Raw genomic sequence first — 20,477 nt, forward strand, 5'->3', positions numbered from 1 at the left:
TGCTTGTAACTCCAAGTCCAAGGGACCCCAGATCTTCTGTACTCTATGGGCACCTGTACTTGTATGTGTATACTCCACACACATGTACACATAATTAAAAACAAAAATAAATCTTAAAAAAATACAGATAGTCCCTAAAATTCTGTCAAACAACTAAATTATTCAAGTATACATGCAAAAAAACCCAGATCTGCTCAATAGACTTACATATGTAACTAATACTAACTACTCATATTTTCTAGGAAATAACTAAAACCAGAAACACAATGACAATAATTTACATGTTACAAATACAGAAAATCCTGTACTAACACAACTTTAACAGGACCTGTCTATATTCTAAACAATGAGCTCCTGGTAAGTATAAAATTAAAATATATCATAACTTCATCTAGCACAATACTGCAATCCCATCACTCATGAGGCTCAGGCAAGAGGTCCTTGAGTTCCAGACCAGCATGAGCTACACATTAAGACCATCTCAATCCAGTCTCAAAACACCAGGAACAAAAGGGGAAAAAGACCATCTCAAAGCAAAGAAACGAACACACACATTACATGTAAAGCTTGCTCTTACTCTTCCGAGGGTCTCCACAGGTAACTTAGAGTTGAGTAACACTGGTTTCACTTTATCACCAGACAGAAACCCATCCACTGGGCTTAAACTATCAAAAATGGCATCATATTTGGCTTTGTCTTCAGACTGCAATACAAAAAGAAAGATGGCAAGTTAAACAATCACAAAAAGGATTTAACTGCACATATAAGAATCAAATCCTCAAATAACTGACCACAAATTTTTAAGGTAACATTTTAAAACACATTTAATCAAAGTACATTAAATAATTTCAAAGTTGGAAGACTAGTTAGAACACTATCTTTGCTTTTCTACTGTCAGATTAGACTCAGAAAATTTCAGAGATAGAATGCTTTGAGGAATGCCTACCCACTCACCCTGACCTACAACAAGAAAGTAACTTTTCTAAGAAGACACTGGCAATGACATTCTGTCTTAGAATTCAAAGAAATAAAATGTTTTTTAAAAGTATCACAAAATGACTAACAGACTAAGACTAAGGCATTTCTCAAAATTTTCTATTTCAATATTTTTCCTACACTCCTTGAACATGTATATGAAAAGTTCAATGCAGAACAATATATTTTGAGGATAGGGAGAAAGGTATTTATAAGTACGAAGCAAAAGAGATGCAAGAAACTTGTTTACCTTTACAGCCCAAGGGAGCTCGGTGGCTGAAGTTCCACTGGTTAGCAAAGGACTACTGGAGTCATGCTAGGAAATAAAGAGAACAATGAACTGTCTAAGTCCTCATACCAGTAATCAAAGAAGAAAATTTGTGGTTTTTGCATTTAAGTGTATTTGTGCAAAATACTGGATATCAACACTATTTTACTTTAATTAGACCTTCAATCTATTGTCCACTGAAATAAAAACTTTTTCCCAGTACAATTTAAGGAAAGCAGACCAGAAAAACAAACTTATTTAGCACTTGTAGGTTACCTGTACTTGATATCTAATGGCAGCACATTCAAGTTATTACTTTTATCTGGTTTAAGAGACAAGTAAATACATTGGAAAAATCTCTATATTATACCTAGGCAACAAATACCTATGACAATCCTTGTAGGTCATATCTAAACAGAGAAATCCAGACATTCTCAAAACTGAACTTAATTTTTTTTTTTACTTTATTTTAATGTATACGGGTATTTTGGCTGAATGTAGTCTGTGTACCATATACATGCCTGGTTCCTGGGCAAACCAGAAAAGTGTGTTGGATCCCCAGTAACTTGAGTTAGAGACAATTGTAAGCCACCATATGGGTGCTGGTATTAGAGCCAGGGTCCTCTGGATGAGAAGCCAGTGCCCTTAACTGCTAAACCCTAGCGTGTGCCACCACCGCCCGGCCAGCAGCACCAAAATTAAAGTTAAAATTAAAACAACAGCCGGGCGTTGGTGGCGCACGCCTTTAATCCCAGCACTCGGGAGGCAGAGACAGGCGGATCTCTGTGAGTTCGAGGCCAGCCTGGTCTACAGAGCAAGTTCTAGGACAGCCTCCAAAGCCACAGAGAAACCCTGTCTCGAAAAAAAAAAAAAGAAAAAGAAAAAAAAATTAAAACAACAGTCATTAAATTTCTGAGAACATTGGGGGTGGGGTTGATAAGATACACATACCATATATACAGACATTTCCCAAACAATGATAATCAAAACACTGTAAAATTGGCACACAGATAAACAGATCAATGAATAAGAAAAAGAAAATCCAGAAAGACAGCAAAATGCATATAGCAATTTAGGTCATTGCTGAGGTGGCATTTGAATTTGATATGTAAAAGAATAATCATTCAATACACTGTATTAGTTCTATATGGTAGCTATCATGAAAGAATGAATTTGAATCCACACTCACACTTCCACCAGGAATAACAAATATTGAAAAAGAAAATATGTTTTAGTTTTGCAATTTGTTTACATAAAATAATTTCATCATGGGGTAAAACATAACGTAGTAAAAGACAAATGACAAATTGTAAGACTATATTTGCAAATGATATGGGTGCAGAGTTAACTTGCTACTTTTTAAAGAACCTCTAGAATTCAGAAAGAAAAATAATCAAGAAAAATAGTCACAGTCTAGAATTAGACATTCCCATGGCAGAATAAAAACCATTCAGTGTCTTAAAAAGTAGTCAATCTCTCCTATAAGCTAAGCACAAGTCTATACACTGACATGCCACTTGCCACCAAGTTGGCATGGATCTATGCTCTGACAACACCATGAGAGCAAAAGCACAAGGAAATTGACATGCCAGCCAATTGCTGGTAAAAGTGAAATCATACGTGCAAAAACCCTTAAAGACAACTTCACTTTTGACAGTTTACAATTACATTTATGCATATTGAAAATGACAAAATAACTAATTGTTGCATCATTTTTCCTTAAAATTTTGTTGACTGGAATTTATATAAACATAAAGAAATACTATGCAAACACTTAAGTTTGTTACATCTCTAAAAAGGGTATGGAGTCAAATATATAGAATTACCATTAAAAAATTAATGAATGCGTATTTATATTTTATATGCACATATAACTCTGAAGGACATATATAAAACTAGTAATAGCAGTAGTTATTAAGAAGGAAAACCAGGTAGCTAAGTGATAGGGAAAAGGAGAAAAATCAAGTATATTACTTTTTATTTCAAATCATGTGATATAAATTTTTTGGTAAGTATGAATGTAGTATGCATTTGTGTATGCCTCTGTAGGTAGGACCTCTCACTTGACTCAGAGCTCACTGATTCCACTAGTTTAGCTAGCCAGCTATGCTCTGAGGAATCCCTCCTCACTTTCTGAATTCTGGAATTACAGGTGAGTCACTATGTCTATCCAGCCTTTTCTATGGGTACTAATGATCTGAACTCTAGTCCTCATGCTTGCAGGGGCAAGCACTTTATCCAATGAATCATCTCCCCAGCCCTAATCTTTCTAATTAAATAAATTTACACGTAAAATAATTTCTTACAAATCTTGGTGGGGGAACAGCCAGGTTCAAGCTATTCAGTGAAACTTCCAGTCCATTCTGGGCACATGCCACAAGCCGCAAAGCAACAAAGAATTCCTGACAAAGAAAAGCATAAACATTAGGATATTTTCTCTGAATCTACCTTCTTTCAAAACCTACTTTATGATCTGAAAATATACAATAATGTACCATTATTCCACAGTATTATGTAGCATTATTTTATATTTTCAGATCATAAAGTAGGTTTTGAAAGATCCATTTCCACACTGTGAATGAGCTCTGAAGTGAAATTATTCTTCATTAAATTCTAGCTTTGTTGCTTAAAACTGCAATGCCATGGGAAATTTAAATAAAATTCTTCTCTAAAAGGAGGACAGTCTAATACTATCTATCTTGAAATGTATTAGGAGCAATGAAGTAAAACTATTCTGTAGGGTAGAAAGCACCAAGTGTCATTTTTGTCATACAAATTCTCAGTACTGGTTCCTTTTCTTTCTTTCAAAAGTTAATCCTGACAGTATTATCTTTGGGCTGGGGAGACGGCTCAGTGGATAAAGTGCTTGCTATGCAAGAGTGAGAACTGAAGTTCAGATCCTCAGACACACATAAAGCTGGATGTAGCAGTACACATTTGTGATCCTAGCAAGCTACAGCTAGACGAGGGGTGGAGAAGGGGGTCCACAGATGCTCATGGGCTAGTTAGCCTGGCATATGTAGCTGAAAAACTACAAAGAAATCCCACCTCAATCAAGGCGGAAAATGAAGGTTGACACCCTCTGTCCTCTAATCTCCACATGTACAACAGGGCACATACACATGAACATGTACACATATTAAACACACATATTTTCTATAGTCTGGATCATAAATATACCCCAAAACACACACCACATTCATATGCTAAAGATATAGTACTCGATGGTGCTACCAGGAGGTGAAGAAACTTTAAGAGACAAGGCCTATGTAGGTCATTCAACCCTTGAAGGAGATACTGGGACCCCAGGCCCTTCTCCTTGTTTTTCTGTCTCAGCAGCAGGGAGGCAAGCAAGCCTTCATCCACCATTCCTTACTCCTTTGATATTCCACTTCATCCCAGATTCAGAAACAATGCAGCCAAATGACTGTGGGATAAAATTTCTGTAACCATGAGTCAACACAAATATTTCTTCAAAAAGTCTAAACAAAACACTGTGCCTTCAATGTAAACTCAAACTTCAATGGCAGACACATCTATCTAGCAACCTGGATGTATCAAGGACAACTCAAACTCATCTAATGTCCCAGGCTACCAGTGAGAGGAAGTTATTATATTACAAATTCATTCACCTCTGTACTTCTAAAGGCTGGCTCTTAAACACTTGTTGATTCAGTGGACCATACCATGTCTTCAGTGTCTTGAGCAGGCCCTTCTACCCAGAACCTCAAATGAGGACTACTACAATCTAGTCCTGAAATCCTAATTAAGAAACTGGGTATTCTTGAGGCTAGAGATGACTCAGCCATTAATAGAACTGGCTGCTCTTCAGAGTGCATGGGTTAAATTCTTAGCACCCACATAGCAATTTACAACTGCCTGTAATGCCAGTTCCAGGGGATCCAAAGCCCTCTACTGACCCCTATAGGCACCAGGCACACATATGGTACACAAATATGCACATACATGCAGGCAAAACACCCATACAGATAATTTTCCTATAAAAAAGGCTGGGTATTTTGACTCGATTATTAATTATTATTCTCATCCCCTTTCTGTTTTTGACGCTATGCTCATAGGGGAAATGAGCTTTACAGAGTGGTACTAAGTAAGAGTATCGGGATATGGCAAACTTCCAATGAACCAAACATTAAAGTATATACATGGTATTCAACACCTTTGGCTATAACCACTTCCACATATTTATATATTAGAGTGTACTTCCATCCTGTCTACCACTTTTTGGTTGACACGTAAGATATAAAACACAAGAATTCAGGTTTGATTAGCCCAAAGACTCCTTTCAAAAGTCTGGGCTTATCTAGAGTAGCACTTACTAATAAAACCAATGTTTACTTATAATCTTGTATATTCAAGAAACTTAATTACTAAGATACAAACAACAACTGTAGGAGATGTATGTATTATATAAAAGCTTCAGTAAAACAATGTCACCAAATTTTAGCATTCGGATAGCTAAATGTTCAGTAGTTAAAAATGGGTACATGGTATTGAACTTTGAGATAAAAAAAAAATCTGCTACTTTTTATTTCAAATCTCTCAATCTTACTTGTTTATTCAGGACACCTTTGCCATCTGTGTCAGCTAAATCCCAAATCTGAAATTTAAGAGGAAAAAAGAATCAATCTCTTTATATATATTTTAACAAAAATTATTTAAAAGATAAATTAAATCCCTCTAATTTATAACCTCATGATCTGTATAAACAGGTCTAAGACTCATTAGAAATTATTCAGTACAACTCTTTCACAAAGACATGAAGGCCCAAGTTAGTAGATCTGGCGTAAGAACATTAAAGGAATGAGGGAAAAATTAAATCCAAGTTCCAGTTGCTAGTCAAATGCCCTTTTCACTAACCCTGAGTTTAACTGAGAGTCAAATGCTGTCTATTGAAACATACTACCCTGATTTTGATTCTAATATTACGATGAATTTTTCCTATGGTTAATGTTTATCAATTAATTATGAAACTATAATATCGTCTTTAGGATTTTTACTATGTATCAGTATCATGCATAACCACTTGGCGAGGGAGTGCTTCCCATCTCTGTTCTTTCTAGCCCCTCACTGTGCTCTATACATTAAACAGAGGCAGCTTTATTGAGGAAAACAAGGATAGGACCAACTGTTTGAGGAAGTAGCAAGACTCCTTCTTTGTACTGTTTCTCCCCACAATACTCAAATGTATTGTTACTTTCTCATTTCATCCTAGTCAAAAGTGCTGTTTCTGAAATGCTCAACATCACCTTAATTTTATTTTCTTAACTTTCTTTTTTATTTATTCTTTGTGCCTTTCACATCATGCATTTCAATCCCATTCATTTCCCTATCCCTCTGCCCTTGCCATGCCCTCCCCCAATAAAATTTAAGAAGAAGAAGAAAAAAAGAGCAATCGATCTCATCATGGAAACTGTAGTGTGGTATAGTGAGTCACAGAGTAAACTCTTTAGTCCATATATCTTTACTTGACAAGTGTTCATTACAAAGTGTCATTGGTCTGGCTCGAGGCCTCTGGTTCCTGCTATACTGTCAATACTGTGTCCTCTCTGGAACTCCTCTTGGTTATCCTCTTGTTGCCCTGTGTTGAGGAAATCCTGCAGCTTTGGGTTCCCTTTAAATGCTCCAACAGACCACAGATGGGGTAAATGTCAAAGTGGGCCAACTTATAACCCTGGGCCTGGGTAGTTGCAGGGTTGGTCAGCCCACCAGCTCTCTTTTGTCCTCACCACCAGGGTGAGCTCTGCTACATTTCCCTGGCTAGTTCACCCCTTGCAGCAGTGAGCACGGGGTGGGGCCAGTTCTCTAGCCTTCACATCCTCAAGGTTGGGTCTCCCACACCTACACCTTCAGGGCCAGCTCTACTGTGTTGCCCAGGTGTGGTGTAGGGGTCACTCTCCGGAGTGCTGCAACTGATGAGGGGCTGAGATAGCTCTCTCCCTCTCTCTTCTGACCTCAGGGCCATCTCTCCTATCTGCCTCAGGTACTGATGGGTGGAGGGTGAGGGGTAGAGGAGGACATCTTTACCCTATCCATGCTGTCACATGACAGATGAGTAATGGGGACAACTCCCATGCTCACAACTTCTGGGCTGGCTCACCCACACCTCTGCCAATGGGTTTGGTTCTATTGTGCTGCCTGGGCAAAGGCGCAGGGCCTGCTCTCCTGAGTGTTGCAGCTGGCACCACTTAATTTTCAAAAAGATAAATCACTACATCACAACCCCCATCCCATTACTACAATTGCTCCTATGATTCAGTTCTAACTTGTATGTTTCTTGATTGCATCCTTCTGAATTTATTTGCAGTTCTGCTATGCTTCTCCATATTCATTATAATCTAGTTATAATAAGCACATCCTACCTTTCCGAGAATCAAGTCTGGAAGCCCTGATTTTTTCAGGAATGTAGCAGCATCTGAAGCCAACACCCTTCCAGTATTGCCTGTATCAACCTGAAAAGACAGAAACAGGAAGCTGACAACACAAAATCAAAATTATACCACTTCTTCATCTCTCCTTCCTAATTTATGAACTGGAACCAGAATCCTTCTGCTAAGAAGAGCAAGGCCTCTGCAGAGCCTTCTAAGACTGTTACCATCCACACAGGAGTCAACTGGCAAGATTTGTTTATCATGTCTATTATACAAGTAAAAAAGCAAGCTCAGGAATAGCAAGTGAGTAGAGTCAGAACATGAACACAGATCTTCTAACTCTGCATTTTTATGACTGTCATTTAAATGCCAATGTAAGAAAAAAGTATTTCCTCGAGGTCTTCTGACAGCTGGGATAGCCGAGTATGATCTGACTCTTCAAATAAGTTTTAGATTAACGTCTGCTTTTATATATACTCTTAGAATTTGTTAATACTTTAAATAAATCAAAGCAGCATCAGCTTTAAGTCATGATAAACTTTAAAAAATAAACTTTTGTTTCTATAGTACATCAAAGGGACTACATGATTTTGACTGATGGGGACTTATCCTTTAAAACAGAATGGGGTCACAACAAACAAGGAAGAAAATAAAGCTTGTTTTTGTAAAGACATCCTAAATTTCTATTTGTAAATATGAAAAGTAAATCTTAAAAAGTCATGGGAAAAGAAATATTATAGTAGGATATTCATGAACTAGCTGTGTTTCTAGTTTAGAGACTAAATTTACTGTAAATACATGAAGTAATCACACAGCCCAGTCCCAGAAAGAAGAAAAGAAAAACTTCTCAAAGGCAAGAACAGGCCAAATCAGGCACTCAGCAAAAAAGAAAGATTTGTCTAATCCTTCAATTTTGGGGGAAGAAGGAAGTATAGAAGTGTCAGGAAACATGCCTCTAGAATTCTCCAGAACTACTTTTCTTTACCCACTTCCTTACCATGGTAGGAAACCACGCATAACCTAAATATCAATGCACTCAAAGTAAACATAGATTAAATTCATTAAGTATTTACCTACTATATCCTAATATGGAATCTTATCTTCCATTCTTGCAGTCACAGTAACAAATTAAAACATCTATTTACATTTATCTTCAGGCAGTTTCTAACTCTGATTCCTGCAAAAATCTCCTCTATAAACTACAACCTGGAATTGATGTCTTCAACAGAATTCCATAGCCTCACAAAAGACTTTAAATTTCAACACTTATAAAACTACATACAGACTTCTGGGCTGAGAAGATAGCTCAGTGGAAGAGCACTTACTCAGCATGTATGAAGTCTCATGATCAATTCTCAGTACTGTAAAAGAAAAAGAATAATAAAAAGCAGACACAATGGTACATGGCTTTTTTTTTTTTTTATTTCGCTGGGCAGTGGTGGCGCATGCCTTTAATCCCAGCACTCAGGAGGCAGAGGCAGGCGGATCTCTGTGAGTTCGAGGCTGGGCTGGACCGACAGCCTCCAAAACAATACAGAGAAACCCTGTCTCATAAAAACCAAAAAAAAAAAAAAAAGATTTATTTATTGCATATATTGTAGATGGTTGTGAGCCACCATGTGGTTGCTGGGGATTGAACTCAGGACCTCTGGAAGAGCAGTCAGTGCTCTTAACCTCTGAGCCATCTCTCCAGCCCAGTCGGTACATGCCTTTTAAAAAAGGTGTATGTGTGTGATGTTTTGCCTGCAATAGGTCTGTGTACAATGTATGTGCTCAATGTCCAGAGGCCAAAAGAGGGTATTGGATCACCTAGAGCTGGAGTTACAGACGGTTTTCAACCACCACCTGGGTGCTAGAAATTAAACCCAGGTCTAATTTCTAGAAAGAGCAGCCTGTATTCTTAACCACTGAGCCATCTCCAGTCCCAGTACATGACTTTAATCCCAGCACTTGGGAGCAAGCAAGAGAACTGGGAATTCAAGACACAACCCCATCACACAGCAAGTTTCAAGGCCAGTCTGGGCTGCATAAAATCCTGTCTCAATAGCTGGACACAGTGGTTGTGCATGTCTTTGATCCCAGCACTACAAACACAGAGCAAAGGCAGACAGATCTCTTGAGTTCAAGGCCAGCTTGATTTATAGACTGGGTTCCACAACAGTCAGCCAGGGCTACACAGAGAAATCCTTTGGGGGGGGGGATGAGGGGAGGGGAGGAGAAGAGGGGAAAAGAAGGGAAGAGGAAAAGAAATGGAGGGGGAGGGAGGGGAGGGGAGAAAAAGACAGATCCCATCTAAAAGGGGGAGAAAAAGACTTCTGGGTAACTAACATTACTTGAAGAACATTTACACTAGACTAGTAAACTAAATGACGCTTCCAGACTCCTCTCAGCCTGGAAACTGATCTTCTACACCAAAACGAACTCCTGACACAAGATTAGCAGAAAAAGATCACAAAAGACTGAAAAACTGTTCAACTACCTGACTCAAGTGATTCTCCTGCCTCACATTATTTTTTCTTTCTTTTCTGTTGTTTTGGGGGTTAGTTAGTAGGGGTTTCTCTTTAAATTAAAAAAAAATTAAAATGGCATCTGTTGTGTGTGTGATGGGGGCAGGGGCATGGCGTGTGTGTAGAGGTCAGAGGACAACTTTTGAGATATGTTTTTTCCTCCCACCTTTAATTTTGGTAATTGAACTCAGGTTATAAGTATCTTTTTACCTGTACAGTCATCTCCCCTATACTTCCTTTTCTTTTTTTTTTTTCTTTTTTTTTTTTTTTTCTTTTTGCTTCAAGAGTCAAGGCCTCATGTAGCCCAGACTGGCCTTAAACTCCTGACTCCTCTTCCCAAATGCTGGGATCACAGTTTCACAACCATGCCCAACTCTTTTTTTACAGACAGTTTCTCACTGTGCAACCCACGCTAGCCTCAAATTCATGATTTTCCTGCCCCAGCATCCTGAGTTGTGAGATTACAGACATCGTATCCTATGTTTTAAATTCTATCCTTTTTATTGAGACAGTGTTTCATGGATATAGCCCAGTATGCATCAAACTCTAACGTAACTGAAGATGACCCTGAATGATCCTCCTGCCTAGTACAACCTCCCAAGTTCCAGGATCACAGGTGTGTATTATTACAACTGCCCAGGGAACCTTAAGGATGTCTTTTACTCACCCTCACCACACATCCCAGTACTTGGGACAGAACCCAGGGCTTTGTGCATGTTAAACAAGCAGTCTACCAGTAAGGTGCACCCCCAGTTCCAAATGTGAAGAAAAAAATTCCTTTTTGTTCTTAGGCTAGCTCAATACTGAATTAGTAGATCCCACTATTGCAACCTGAATAAAAAACTTTCCAACAGGATCTGATTTCTTTGATCCATCAAAAACCAAAACAGTATCTTTTACTGAAAGACTACTTTTTATGACAATCACAAAAAAAATTCAACAATTTCTTTGGCTTTTTAAAAGGATGTAATTAAATTAATCAAGTATACAACACGAGGCCATATTTAAGAACAATTCTCTTTTACTCTGATAGAACAAGCTATCTGGGTGGGGGAAAAGAGAGAGATGGATCTATCAGTAAAGCACTTATCTTACAAGTATTAGGACTTGAATTTGGACACCTCCGAATCCCAGTTTAGATGCTCTGAATGCTTTAAAGCATGAGGACTTGAGATTGGATCCCCAGAACTCAAGTAAAGGACTGGATAAGGTGAGTAACCTACAATTTCCAGCAATGGTGAAATGAGTCAGAAACAGATAGATCCCAGGAGCTCAATAGCCAGCTAGCTTAAGACTACTTAGCCAAAGACACGGGTGAGCAAGAGAGATCTTGTCTCAAACAAAAGGTAGACAATTTAACTTGCATATGTACATGCACAGGCACCCGTGCACATGCACACACAAACAAAAATGGCCTAATAAAGTCCCACCATCACAGATGTAGGGGTGTGTGTGTGTGTGTGTGTGTGTGTGTGTGTGTGTGTGTGTGTGTGTGTGTGTGTGTGTTCTTTAGGCCAGAAGAACAAGTAAGAAAAGTTTAAAAGTTCAATCAAAAGCCAGGCATGAAGCTATGTACAGTGGTAAGCACCTGTAACCCTAGCATGGAGGTACAGGTAGGAGGATCAACATATCAAGGTCAGCTTCTGCTACACAGCAAATTTGGGGCCAGCTTAGGCTACAATTACACCTTGTCCCCACCCCATCCAAAAAAGATTATAGGCATGGTGGTACATGCCTGCAATGCCAGCACAGGGGAGGCTGAGGAAGGGGATTTAGAGTTTAAGGGAATTCTGGCTACATAGCAAGACCCTGTCTCTAAGACAAAACAAAAAATATAATCAAGACTGGCATGGTTACCCACAATAGTAGCCTCAGAACTTGAGAAGCAAAGGCAGAAGGATCAGAAGATCAAAGCTATTCACAACTACATTATGAGTTTGATTCTAGCCTGAGAGCTCATTTCAAAAAGACAAATTAAAAAACAAAACAAAGCATAAAACCAAACTGAGCATGGTGGCATACAACTGTAGCCCCAGCTACTTATGAGGGTGAGACAGGAGGATGGCTTGAGCCCTGAAGTCCAAGACCAGCTTGAGCAACATAGGTTCTTAAGAATCACACTCTTAAGAAGCATGGATACAACTTAATTTTAAAATATAATCAAACTCTACAAATTAAGAAGTAAAAGCTGCTAAATAGTATACAGTCCTAGACTTCCGAGTCAAAACCACAGGGATCTCTATATTAGCTAATTGGTATTTGCTAAAATAATGTAGACCAGCCTTTTCTACACTTATGCAAATTCTCTGTGAAAACAATCCAATACACAGAATTGTATTGTTCTGGGCATGGTGGCAAACACATATAATCCCAGTACTTGGAAGGCAGAGGCAGAAATGATTGGAAGTTCAAGGTCATAGTCTGCTACTTAGTGAGTTCAAAGCTAGCCTACAGTGCATGAAATTGTTTCAAGAAATAAATGAGCAACTGAAACCATGTAGAAAATCAGGACATTATCTGATCTAAAATATGTATTACTGATTAGCTTTTTAATAAGGCTTTTAAACTCTGTCAAATGAGAAGTTAAAGTATAGAATACTATTAGCAATGCAAATGATTCCTGTCCACACAGTGCAAATGAATTTTTTTCTGACTGAGTATGAATCACTACAATTCATATTCTCATTTTCATTTTCACAAAGCTCACACTGGCCTCAAACTCACTATGTAACACAGGGTGATCTTGAACTCTTGATCCTCTTGCTTCTTCCACTAAGTGGTAGGATTAACAAATATTATCACACCTGGTTTTTGTATTCTGATTTTATATCTGAATGTTTCCCTGACTAATTAACAAAATCCTTGATACATGTTTTGTTTGTTTGGTTTGTTTTTTGGTGCTAGGAATTAAACCTAGGGCCTTGTGTGTAATGAACATGTAATCTACCAAAGAGCTACACCCTCAGCCCCACACTCACTTATGTGTATGCAAGCCGTGTTTTCAATCTATAAAACTTGTATTTAGTATGTCTTTAAAGCAACCCAAGGCGCTAGGCAGTGGTGGCGCCCGCCTTTATTCCCAGCCTGGTCTACAGAGCGAGTTCCAAGACAGATTCCAAAGCTACAAAGAAACCCTAGCTTGGAAAATAAAACAAAACAAAGCAACCCAAGGCAGGTGTGATACACACCAAAATCTCAGCACTAGAAGCTGAAACAGGAGGACTCTGACACAACACAAAAATGGACTACATAGTGAATGCCAGGCCAGTCAGACATGAAATAAGAACCAAAACACCAAATAAATAAATAAACAAACAAATGACACATCAAAGTTATTTCTATTTGGCTTATACATTAATTTGGATTTTTATATCTGAATGAATATAATGTTCTACAGAGTTTTAATATATATTTAGGGTAATTAAATTCTCTTTCATTTTTCTGAGAGCTAATAACTAGTGTTTGGTGTGTGCCTGTAATCTCAGCACTCAGGAGATTGAGGTAGGATTATGCACTAAAAGGCCAGCAGAGACTACCTAGCAGGACCCTCTCAAAACAAAAGGAAAACATCAAGTACTCAAAGTTTAGGCTAAAGCCCAAAAAGTTGAATCAAGACACATCAAACTAATCTAGTAACTGCTCATCTACATGCATATAATCAACAATTGATAGCATATTTTACATTTGGTTCAGAATACAAATACAATAAAATCTTACCTGTCTATAGTATTTTTCATATACAGGATTCCCACTTGACAACTAAAAGAAACAATAAATAGCAATTATATTTTATTCAATTATTCCTTGTGATACATTTAGTATTCACTTAAAAGATACTTGAGAAACAAAGACAAAAGAGATTTAAAAAATTCTTCATTTGAGGAAGGAGAATGAATAAACACAGTCACAAGAATTAGAAAAAGTAAGGAAAATAAGAATCTAAGGTTTTCATGCATAATTCCACCCAGAAACCCAATCCATAACAGAAGTCAGTTTAAAGCTTTTTCAAAATGCTCATCCTTTACCCAAGTATCCACAGTATTTAAAAATCAATTCAAAATCTACTTCAATAAAGTAAACAATAAAGGAATAGTGATGCAGTGCAATAGGAAACCATTTGCCTAGTATGTAAAACGGCACAATTGTGATCATAGCACCACAACAAACAACCCTCGCTACACAAACTGGTGTAATGATGACGATCTGATGTCATCAGATTTGAATTGCTTATATGCAGGCAGTGACACTCATTTCACATCCAGTTCAAAGGGTTCCTTGTTCAACTGATGAACATAATAGCTCATCTGGAAGGCAGCTTAGGAATATCAGTGCTCAAAAGATCAGGTTTGCTAGTACAGGAATATGGAAAAATGTTCAAGACAAAGAAAGGCATCTAAGAAGACTTAAGGGATGCTAGGAAAACAGGAACTTAAAATTGTAGAAAGAAGAAAAGAGGGTGAATCTACTTAGAGATAACATGTTTGCATGCATTTAACAAAAATCAGCTACATCTGTACAAACTAGGAAGTATGGACATGGCAGCACATGCCCATGGGGGGGAAAGAGAGGGGGAGAGGGGGGGAGGAGGAACAAGAAATAACAATGTGCCGGGCGCGTTGGTGGTGCACACCTTTAATCTTAGGACTCGGGAGGCAGAGGCAGGAGGATCTCTGTGAGTTCAAGACCAGCCTGGTCTACAAGAGCTAGTTCCAGGACAGCCTCCAAAGCCACAGAGAAACCCTGTCTCGAAAAACCAAAAAAAAAAAAAAAAAAAAAGGAATAACAATGTAACATTGTTGGGGAACATTATTTAAAGTGTGTGATTTTTGTTTATGCTGTATTTGTTTAATTCTATGAAGTTATGTTACTGTGCTTGTCTAAAATACCTGGTGGTTCTAATAAAGAGCTGAATAGCCAATATCTAGGCAGGAGCAAGAAGAGGCAGGGCTGGCAGGCAGAGAATACAAACAGAAGGAGAAATGAGGATCGAGGAGCAGCAAGAGAACACGGAGAGGGATATCAGGGGCCAGCCACCCAGCCTGCCACAGTGTAAGAAAGTAACATATACAGAAATAAGAAAGGTAAAAGCCCAGAGAGAAAAGGTAGATGGGCTAACTTTAGTTAACTAAAGCTGGCAAGAAAAGAGCCAAGCTAAGGCCGGGCATTCAGAATAAGAATAAGCCTCGGTGAGTGAGTTATTTGGGTGCTGGGTGGCAGGCCCCTCAAAAGGCCAAAAATCCAAAAGAGTAAAACATTATGCAACATAACATTTTGTAGAGGACAATTTATAAAGTGTCTCATCTATCTGACACAGCAGACATGGTATAAGTTAAAGAAACAAGGATATAAAGGGAGACTGCCCTGGCCAGCAGGGCACAACGAAGGTCAAGCCCATGGGAACCTGGAAGGACAGGACAAGAGGCACAAAGAACAAACAGCAAGACAGACCTTCCCATCAAGCTGCATTTAAAGAGAATTTCGTACAGGCTAATATAGGGGAAATGAGGTAGAGAGATAGGGCAGAGGAATGCAGGACAGCGAGGGAGGGGTCATAGCCTAGCAACCAGGCCACTAAAGGTGAGCAGATAACAGGTGTTGGCAAGGAGAAAGGATCGCAGAGGGAGGGGTTAAGTAATCTAATTGTGGAATGTTTCCTTTTTGCCATCGGCTATTCCTGTGAGCCCAAGTTCTATTCATTAGGAAGCTGGGGAGGGGATGGACTATTCTTAAAAAAGACTGATTATATTTACAAGAGGTTCTAAATAACAATGATCGCTCCCAACCAGAGACAAATTGAAGAGTGATTATTTGTGCATGTACATGTTTGTGAAAAGATAGAACATAGGAAGTAACTTAGGGTCTAATTTTAAAGATCCAGTTGAGGATCTGAATGTAGGTGAAGACAGAAAAGTAGGCTGGAACTCACTCTGTAGACCAGGCTGGCCTCAAACTCACCTATTTTGGAGGCCATTTTCTTTCAAGCCACCACAGTGACTAATTTCAGCACTTATGATGATTATGCTGAGGCAGGAGGATCATGATTTTGATGTTTTTATCTACAATTTCAAACACACCCCCTTTAAGACCATCTCAAAACAACAAAGTTTTTTTAACTTTTTGCTTTTTGGGTTTTTGAGACAGGGTTTCTCTTTGTTGCCCTGGCTGTCCTAGAACTCACTCTGTAGACCAGTCTGGCCTTGAACTCACAGATGTGAAGTTTTTGTTATAGGGAATTGGGGGAAAGGCCTACAAAAAGCAAGTCTTGACCGCCTTAATCCATGAATACTTGATACTGCCAAAATTCATGTGTTAGGGAAAATTAGTCATGAAAGCCGTGAGAATATAAAAGAGAAAACGTGCCAAGCACAAAGACATACCAGGACATTTCAATAAAGTATGGCTCAAAGCAGAGTCAACAGAATCATTTTTAAACTGTTCTAAAGTACCAGATGGTCCAGAATCCACCCACAAGACCATGGATAAAAGTATGCCAAGGGGAAAAACAAAGAACAGAATGTAGAGAACAGACTAAGAACAAGAGCAACATGGACTACAGAAAGAATGTAAACTGAAATATTTCAGCCTTCCTCACACTAACATTTAATGCCAATTCCCAATGATAACTAAACTTTTATAAACTATAAATGGTCTTTGTAACAAAAATACTGTCAACTTAAATCCTTCTAATCAGATTGTGTATGGTGATGCATACCTAGGCTGGGTATAAAAAGATCAAGATTTCAAGTAAAGTCTGGGATAAAAAAATAATAGAAGAAAAACTGTCCCTATCCAGAAGTCCCACCTAATCTTCTCCCTCATTTTACATAGTTGAAGAAATATTCTGGAACATGATCAAATGCATCACATCTCTACAGTTAGACATAAAATCTCCAACATAAACAAATGTTAACACATCTTTACATAGTTAAATATTCTGCAACAACCAACCACCACTATCAATTAAACAAATAAAACACCCTAGTTTATCCTTAGCCTCAAAATGAGTTTCAAAAATAGTCCCAATCTTTCATTTGAAAGCATTATTTATATAATAAAAGCAAATTAATTCTACCTGGCTCCTATTTTTTTGTATAAAAGTCTCAAAGTTCACATTTATGTAACAAAATCACAGAGTACTAGGAAAGGTATCTTTTTTTTTTCTTTTTCTTTTCTTTTCTTTTTTTTTTTTCAAGACAGGGTTTCTCTGTGGCTTTGGAGGCTGTCCTGGAACTTGCTCTGTAGACCAGGCTGGCCTTGAACTTACAGAGATCCACCTGCCTCTGCCTCCCGAGTGCTGGGATTAAAGGTGTGCTCCACCAACACCCGGCTCTAGGAAAGGTATCTTAAATAGAAAACTACAGGAAATCTAAAGAACAAACTTACAGCTATATGTACCATAATGCCCATTCTCCCCCAACCCCACCTCCAGACAGAGTTTCACTATATGTAACCCAGGCTGTCCTCAAACTCAAAGATCCACCTGTCTCTGCCTCCTGAGTGTTGGAATTAAAGGTGTGCGCTACCACTGCTCAACTATGATGCCTATTCTTTGTTGTCAACTTGAGTATATCTAGAATTAATTAAAACCCAAATGACTGAGCACACCTGTGAGGAATTTTTTTTCTTAATTAGAAAATTGGAACATGGAAGCTCACAACTACTGATAACTCCAGTTCTAGGGGATCTGATGCCCTCTTTTAACCTCCACAGGCGCTAGGTATACACATGGTGCACATTCACACATGCAAGTAAAACAATCATTCATATATATATAATCTATAAAATCTATAAATCGTTTAAACCATTTGGCCTAATAATTACATCCACCAAAAACTAACCCATACGTAGCTAAGGCACAAGAATATGTAAAGTATTTGCTGCAATGCTACAAACAACAAAAGACTCATCATTAGGTTGACTAAGTTAACTGAGAATATTCACACACAGGACTACCCTGAAATATTTTAAATATGCAGGAACACAGAACGTCCTATATCAAATAATCTAAAATTAATAGTAAAGTTGTAAAATAGCAGTGTGTCAATTTTTTTTTGTTTTTTGTTTTTTTTGTTTTGTTTTACGAGACAGGGTTTCTTTGTATTGTTTTGGAGGTTATCAGTCCAGCCCGGCCTCAAACTCACAGAGATTCGCCTGCCTCTGCCTCCTGAGTGCTGGGAAAAAGGCATGCGCCACCACTGCCCGGCCAAAATATTTTTAAAAGACTACAATGAGAGAAAGAGAAAGATCATTATAGAAAATACACACAAAACTAGCAAGAATAACTGCCTCTGGGAAATGAACGAAGGGCCTAGAGCAGGTAGTAAACTAGAATTAATTATATTTTTTTTTCAGACCTAGATTCATGTTCCCTTTTATTTCTGAAGATAAAACTTACATCCCACATTATGAGCCTCAGTATCCTCCAATTTGAAGTGATGGTAATAATAGCCTGGTTCATTGGTTATTATAAAGATCAAATGAAAGAGCATAAAAAGACTTGTAAATTATAAAGCAGAACACAAAAATTATAAATTATTCTTCTAGATAAATTCTCCAAACAAATTATAGTAATTATCATCATCATCATTCCTATGATCAAACACAAAGATTAGACTATCTGAAAGTACATCCACCATGTGTGACAGTGTATGCCTAGAACATTGCAAGGCCTTGAGCTGGGTTCTTAGTAATATACACCAACACAACTGGGTAAACAAAACTAACTTAATTTAATTTAAAAAAATTTTAAAGAAATCTAAAGGATAGAGGGTGTGGTTCAGTATTAGAGCACTTGTCTAGAATGCTCTGGCCCTGTGATTAATCTCCAGCATTTAAAAAGAAATTTAATTCTATACTAAAGATACTGGAATGTGATGCAGTTGGTAGTGTGGATCCATTATGGCATAAAAACAGGTGTAGTAGCACAAGATCCCACAAATGAGGTGGAGGCATCAAGATCAGAAGTTCAAGGTTACCCTCAACTACATCACAAGTTCTGGGTCAACATGGAATAAAACAAGGGCCAGCAGAGGATGGAGAGAGAGAGAAAAGAAATCTAAGTGTAGGTGTAATTGTAGAATATACTTTTACTTTGTTATTGATGTCAATTTAGAGGAGTAAATTTTCAAAAGTGTCACATACAAATGCTAAATCAATTGATAACTAAAGAAATATATGCTCACTATTAAAGGTAAGATAATTAAAAGCTATAATGCTACTATAAAATCTTAGGTGTTTTTTTTTCTTCCAGCCTTTTTTCTGTATGTTTAACTGAAATTATTTTTCTGAATTTAATTTTCCACCTATGCATGCAAATTATAAAATTCTTCAGACTATTTAAGGCTTCTAATAATTAAGATAACTTATTTTTTTTCATTATTACCACTGTGTGAGACTATGTCAGGACACATGCCATCGCACAGATATGAAAGTGAGAACACAATTTGCAGCAGTCAGTCTCTCCTTCCACCATGTGGGTCCTGGGATTCAAACCTAAGATTATCAGGTTTGGTAGCAAAGGCCTTTACCTACACTGAACCATCCCCACTGGCCCCTAAAGATAACTGTTAATGAAGGCACATCTTTTCTTTTTTTGTTTTGTTTTGTTTTGGAGACAGGGTTTTTCTGTATTGTTTTGGAGGCTGTTCTGGAACTCGCTCTGTACACCAGGCTGAGATTAAAGGCATGCTCCACCAACCCCCGGCATGAAGGCACATCTTGTTATTGGGAATTTAAATGCTTTAAAATGAAATTCTTTCTATGGGTTTATCCAATTAACATTTCCTTTTCTTTTATTACTTCCTACCAATTCTCAAAAAAATTAGGATCTCTGCAAAGCTATTTCTCTGCTTGTTTCCAGAGTTACAATTTTATTAAACCCCAAATTCACAAAGAAGTTTTTGTATGTCTTTGGAATGCCATTAGCTCGTAAACAAATGAAAATAAAGGAATGCACTCTTATTCGTCCCTGAAAGGCTACTGGACAAATCCAACTGCTCCTAATTAACTGTAACTATACCAATCCTTCCCAAGTGAAGAACATGCTGAACCATTTTAAGAATGACTAGATGTCTCTCAAGTAAGCAGGGATTTCCTGAGTATACTAGATATACTCAATATAGAAAGTAGGATAGGCAAAAAAGAGGAAAGCATCATCATTGTGACTTTCCCATAATAGAAACTCCAATCTATCATGCTGAGTAAAATATTCCTTTTCTGATTGTGAAAACAGGTTGTAAATTTCAAACTCTATCCTGTACTTATTGTCATAGTTGTTAAATTAAAACAATAAATTGATGTTTACTAGTACATGTACTGGTTTTGTTTTTAGCTCTATAG

At 37.8% G+C, this 20,477-nt stretch overlaps 1 protein-coding gene across 5 annotated transcripts in view; it reads right to left on the minus strand.

The window, feature by feature from the left end:
- Nucleotides 1–20,477, minus strand: part of Eps15 (epidermal growth factor receptor pathway substrate 15) — a 98,782-nt gene that overhangs the window by 69,563 nt on the left and 8,742 nt on the right. For all 5 annotated transcript variants that reach the window (XM_040756978.1, XM_040756977.1, XM_005072120.4 and 2 more), the window contains exons 2-7: nucleotides 13,857–13,898; nucleotides 7,624–7,713; nucleotides 5,814–5,861; nucleotides 3,550–3,645; nucleotides 1,226–1,291; nucleotides 578–703 (exon numbers count right to left, since the gene is read on the minus strand). In XM_040756978.1, the coding sequence (XP_040612912.1) occupies nucleotides 578–703; nucleotides 1,226–1,291; nucleotides 3,550–3,645; nucleotides 5,814–5,861; nucleotides 7,624–7,713; nucleotides 13,857–13,898 (468 nt within the window). The remainder of the gene's footprint in view (nucleotides 1–577; nucleotides 704–1,225; nucleotides 1,292–3,549; nucleotides 3,646–5,813; nucleotides 5,862–7,623; nucleotides 7,714–13,856; nucleotides 13,899–20,477) is intronic.

Source organism: Mesocricetus auratus, unplaced genomic scaffold (assembly GCF_017639785.1).
Source record: "Mesocricetus auratus isolate SY011 unplaced genomic scaffold, BCM_Maur_2.0 Super-Scaffold_100014, whole genome shotgun sequence".
NCBI lineage: Eukaryota > Metazoa > Chordata > Mammalia > Rodentia > Cricetidae > Mesocricetus > Mesocricetus auratus.